Source organism: Nuphar pumila, chromosome 5, assembly GCF_984573655.1.
Source record: "Nuphar pumila chromosome 5, dmNupPumi1.hap1.1, whole genome shotgun sequence".
Taxonomy (NCBI): Eukaryota; Viridiplantae; Streptophyta; class Magnoliopsida; order Nymphaeales; family Nymphaeaceae; genus Nuphar; species Nuphar pumila.
The window spans coordinates 51585480-51591259 of NC_143253.1; the positions used below are offsets into that span (position 1 = coordinate 51585480).

General features: G+C 41.7%; 1 protein-coding gene across 1 annotated transcript; it reads left to right on the plus strand.

Moving 5' to 3' along the window:
• The first annotated feature begins 5022 nt into the window (after window positions 1-5022).
• On the plus strand, window positions 5023-5337 carry LOC149837586 (uncharacterized). Its single transcript, XM_090008067.1, has one exon. It carries the CDS (start codon window positions 5023-5025, stop codon window positions 5335-5337), a length of 315 nt encoding a protein of 104 aa, XP_089864193.1.
• Window positions 5338-5780: the final 443 nt, after the last annotated feature.

Here is a 5780-nt window from a genome sequence, read left to right on the forward strand (position 1 = left end):
CAAGTATTCACTTTATTGCCCATTGTGTGTTCTTATTTTACTTAGGATTGCTAGTTTCCTTTTTGTTACTTATTTAGGGTTGCTAGTTTATTTTTATGCTTATTACTTAAGATTGTTAGTTTATTTCAATACTTAGGATTATAAAACCACATGCTTGTGAGCCCAAGAGACCAGTTTACTATTTCTGCATGACCCACCTATTAGGCTACCCCTAGACGGTGACTGTGCATGATTGGTATTGTGCTCATAGTTTGCTTTTCACATAATATTTGTTTGGGTGCAAGTGTGTGGTGCATGTTTACTGTTTTTCTATTTTATTTTATTTTTCCCGCTTCATGGTTTGTTGGAGTTTGATCACGTTTGCGCATTAGGTAGATAGAAAGCTCTGCTTTAGGATGGTTGCTACACTGGTCTACCCTGAGGTGTATGCAAGGGCGACGATCGCTTGACCCCCGATCTTGTTGAGCCTATTGAGGACCCCGACTCTATTATTAGGAGAGCCTGTCTATCCGACCCCATGATTGAAGAACAACAGTTGACCTGTCCCCTGAGGGAGTATTTCATTTTCAATGAATATACTCCCACCTCCTACATCACTCGACCTATTGTAGGAGTACCACAGTTCGAGATCAAGGCCAATATCACTCAAATGTTACCATCCTTTTATGGCCTTAGCAATGAAGACCCTTACCGTCATCTCGATGAGTTCTTCGAGATCTACTCTATGGTGTAGATCAATAATTTTGGAGATGACGCATTGAGGTTGACATTATTCATGTTCTCCCTCAAAGATAAAGCCAAACACTGGCTGAAGGTCTTAGATATAGTTCAAATTACCACTTGGGAATGCATGCAAAGAGAGTTTCTCAAGAAATACTTCCTAATTGATAAGATGAACCAATATAAAAAGTCATCACTAGTTTTTTTCAGATTAAGGGAGAACAATTTCATGAGACTTGGGAGATGATGAAAGATCTTCTTTAAAAGTGTCACCACCACCATGTGCCTTATTGACAACTGATGCAGTACTTTTACAATGGGCTGACCGAGAAGAACCATCAAATGGTCGATGCAGATTGTGGGTGTACTTTTATGTTGAAGAGTGAGGATAAGGCATGGGCCCTGTTTGAGACCCTGAGAGAGAATTCAATGCACCACGCTTTAGCCTCACGAACTAAGAGGGTTGCACTTACACAAGATGGAGCGAAGAAGGCTGGCATTTATAAGATAGGGACACACCTTGAGTTGCAAAACAAGGTTGACATGCTGACCTAGAAATTTGATCAAGTTGTTGTCAAATTCCTCTCCAGCAGTGCAGGTGTGTATGTTGTGTGCTAGCCCAGCACACCATGTGTTTGACTGCCCAGCGGTGTCATAGTACTTTGAGTTTGTTCAGAAGCAAGCTCAGATAGCACAAGGTATTTTTTGTGGAGGAATCCACTACATCCCCCTATACCTTTCTAGAACCCACCCAGGCAAGGCGGTTATGCACCTGTTTTCAGTGATCTAGCTTTCCTTCAGCTCAGCCTTTGTTTACTCAGCTTCCATCCCAGGAGCCTATATCCATTTAGTCCTTCAAGGATAAGATGTTGCGAGCTTTCTCAGATATCAAAGCGAAACTGAGCACCCACACGCAGTCTATTGCCAAATTAGAAACACATATGTGACAAGTCATCGAAGCGCTAAGCAAGCGAAGCAAGGGGACATTGCTTAGTCAGTAAGTGGTTAACCCTAGGGGTAAGAAGCCGATACATGGCTTGCATAGAACGGATGCCATCAAGAGCAGGCTCAAGTGATTATAATCCTTAAGAGCGGGAAACAATACCAATTGTGGGAGGTTGCAAAAGAGAGAGAGAGAGAGAGAGATCTAGGTTGAGCAACCGGTCCCTACTGTCATACCTCAGGAGGGCAAGAGGGCTCCATCATCTCAGCCTTCCAAGTCCTATATACCTAAAGCCCCCTTTCCTAAGGCACTAGAGAAGCCGAAGTTGTTCGGCAAGCAAGGGTAAAGATACAAGAGAAACTTGAGATATTCAAGCATGTTCAGATAAACCTTCCCCTACTTGACGCCATCTAGCAGGTCCCTACATATGCAAAGTTTCTGAAGGAGCTTTGTACGCAGAAACGGAAGTTACAATTCAATGTGCTAAAGAAGATTTATCTGACTAAGCAGGTGAGTGCAGTACTCTAGCACCAAACTCCACCAAAGCTCAAGGACCAAGGGGCTCCTATTATCTCTTGCATCATAGAAGACATTACAGTTGAGCGTGCTTTGCTCGACCTCGCAACAAGTATGAACATCTTGCCTGGTTTCTTTTATGACACATTTGGATTAAAGGAAATAAAGCTGACGTCGATGACCATGCAGCTAGCAGATCATTTTGTCAAGGTCCCATGAGGGATTCTTGATGATGTGTTGGTCAAGGTGGAGGATTTCTATTTTCCTGCAGACTTTATCATTTTGGATGTGGAGGGAGTGGATGATATGAGGCAAACACCCATTATTCTTGGTTGCCCCTTTCTGGCTACTACCAACGCATGCATCAATTACCGCACTAGTATGATGAATGATTCGTTTGACAATATGAATATGAGGTTGAACATTTTTAACGTTGTAATAGGCTCTACAAGAGTATATGCTTCTTTCCAAGTTGATTTCATTCAAGACCTGGTAGAAGTAGAGCCGATATGGACATTTAGTGACCCACCTTAAGACGAGGATGATGCTTCACTCATGAGAGAGGACTATGGTCTGCTTGATAGATTGACAGGAGAAGTGCAATAGACCTAGCAGTTCAAACCACTCCCTAATTTGGCAGAGAAGCATGCCCGACTTTTCATTGAGAGTCTGCCCAAACTTGAGTTAAAGCCCTTACCAACTTTGCTTAAGTATGCCTTTTTAGGCAATGATCAGACTCTCTCCATCATCATTTAAGCAGACTTGATTGACACTCAGAAGTGTCAACTTCTTCAGGTTCTGCATGAGTATAAAGAGGCAATTGGATGACTGGTAGCAGATCTGAAGGGGATAGACTCCTCCTTTTACATGCATCAGGTTATCATGGACGAGGGTGCCAAGCCCTCAAGAGAGATGCAAAGGAGGTTGAATCCCTATATGAAGAAAGTGGTGAAGAAGGAGGTAGTCAAATGGTTGGACGCAATGATCATTTATCCCATCTCCGATAGTCAGTGGGTGAGCCCCACCCAGGTTGTCCTCAAGAAGTCTGGGTTCACCATTGTGATTAATGAGAAAGGAGAAATCATTCCCATGTGGACTACCACGAGGTGGCAAGTATGCATTGATTGTCGGAAGTTGAACAATGCAACACGAAAGGATCACTTCTCGTTGTCGTTCATCGACCAAATCTTAGAAAGACTGGTAGGTCAACACTATTTTTGCTTCCTAGATGGCTATTCAAGATACAATCAGGTGATCGTTCACCCCGAGGACCAAGAGAAGACTACCTTCACCTGTCTCTATGGCACCTTCGTATTTAGAATAATGTCGTTTGGGCTTTGTAATGCCCCGATAACTTTTCAGAGGTGCATGATGGCTATTTTCTCTCATATGGCTGACAACGTCTTTGAGATATTTATGAATAATTTTTTGGTGTATAGCTCTTCATTTGATGATTGTCTCTAAAAATTATCGTGAGTGCTTAAACGTTGTATGGAGGCAAATCTCGTACTTAGCTGGAAGAAGAGCCATTTTATGATACTGCAGGAGATTATTCTTGGACATATTGTGTCCAAGAAAGGGATTGAGGTTGATAAGGCCAAAGTGGAGTCGATTGCTAAATTATCCTCTATGCAGTAGATACATTCATTCTTAGGGCATGCAAGTTTCTATCAACGGTTTATCAAGGACTTTAGCAAGATTTCTAAACTGTTATTCAACCTGCTCTCTAACGATCAACCATTTTTTTTTATGATGCGCGTTTGAAGGCATTTTTATCTCTGAAGGAGGCATTGACCAATACACCTATTCTTCGATCTCTCGATTGGTCATTACCTTTTGAAATCATGTACAATGTTTTAGACTACGCAGTAGAAGCCATTCTGGGCTAGAAAATAGAACAAAGGTCTCATGTCATTTATTACACTAGCAGGAACCTCTCTGATGCGGAGATGAATTATACGACCACTGAGAAGAAACTGCTAGCTGTAGTATTTGCCCTCAAAAAGTTTTGTTTATATTTATTGGGCTCCAAGGTTATCACTGATCATGCCGCTTTAAGATATCTGATGAGTAAAAATGATACCAAACCGTGTCTCATCTGGTGGATCCTACTGCTACAAGGATTTGATATCGAGATTCAAGATAAGAGTGAATGTGAGAATCTTGTAGCAGATCATCAATCTAGATTGACTGTGGAGACATCCACTGATTAGGGACAGATTGATGATTCCTTCTCGAATGAGCAGCTTCTTTACGTCAAATGTCTGCCCTGGTTCGCGTATATCATCAACTTCTTGGGGACCGAAGTGTTCCCTGCACATTAGAATAGGAATGAGAGAGATCACTTCATGTCATAGGTGAAACATTATTTCTGGGAGGATCTAGAGTTGTTTTTATTATATCCTGACCAGATGATTCAAAGGTGTATCCTCGATGAGGAGTTCACATCTATTTTGAAGTTTTGTCATTCCTTGGCCTGTGGAAGCCACTTTTCTAGTCAGAAGACCGCTGCAAAGGTCTTCCAGTCTGGATTTTGGTGGCCAACACTACATAGAGATGCTCATGAGTTTTGTAGGAGGTGCTTACGTTGTCAGCAGACAGACAATATTTTTAAGCGCGATATAATGCCCCTTCTTCCCATTCTTGTCGTAGAGATTTTTGATGTTTGGGACATCAACTTTATGGGTCCCTTCCCACTATCATTCCGTTTTGTTTATATTTTAGTGGGAATCGATTATGTATCTAAGTGGGTCGAGGTCGTGGCCACCCGAACCAATGATCATAAAGAGGTGCTTTGATTTATCATGCACAATATTTTTAGTAGGTTCGATGTCTCAAGAGCGATGATAAGTGATGGAGGTAAGCACTTCAAGAATGTGCATATTGCTTTCTTACTCAGGAAATACTCTATACAATATCGGATTGCTACACCATACCATCCACAGACGAGTGGCCAGGTTGAGGTCTCCAATAGGGAGATCAAGAAGATTCTTGAAAAGACAGTCTGGCTAGACCGAAAGGACTGGTCCCAGTGCCTTGATGATGCATTATGGGCTTATAAGACAGATTTCAAGACTCCAACTGGCATGTGCCCTTACTGCTTGGCTTTTGGGAAGCCATGTCATCTTCCTTTTGAGTTAGATCATAGGGCATACTGAGTGATTGAGAAGTTCAATTTTGATATGGCCCAAGCTAGCGCATAGCACAAAATGTAGATGAGTGAGCTTGAGGAGTTGCAAAATGAGGCTTACGAGCGTGCCAAGATCTACAAGGCTCGAACTAAGCATTTTCATGATCATCATATTTTGAGAAAATAGTTCAAGCCTGAATAGAAGGTCTGGCTTTTTAATTCGCGACTCCATCTTTTTCTAGGAAAGCTGAGGTCCAGATGGGATGACCCATTCATAGTACAAGAGGTGTTCTCATATGACATAATAGTTATTTTTTATCCTCGTATGAATAGGACCTTCAAGGTCAATGAACAACGACTGAAGCCCTATATTTTTGATGGTGTGGTTAGTCAAGGCATCAAGGTAATTGACCTCATTGATGAATGAGGCAATACATAGTGTTTGTATGTTGCATTTTTAGGATTAGATTT

Excerpts from the sequence above, each read along its gene's own strand:
- LOC149837586 (XM_090008067.1), top strand. The coding sequence starts at position 5,023 with ATGATAAGTGATGGAGGTAAGCACTTCAAGAATGTGCATATTGCTTTC.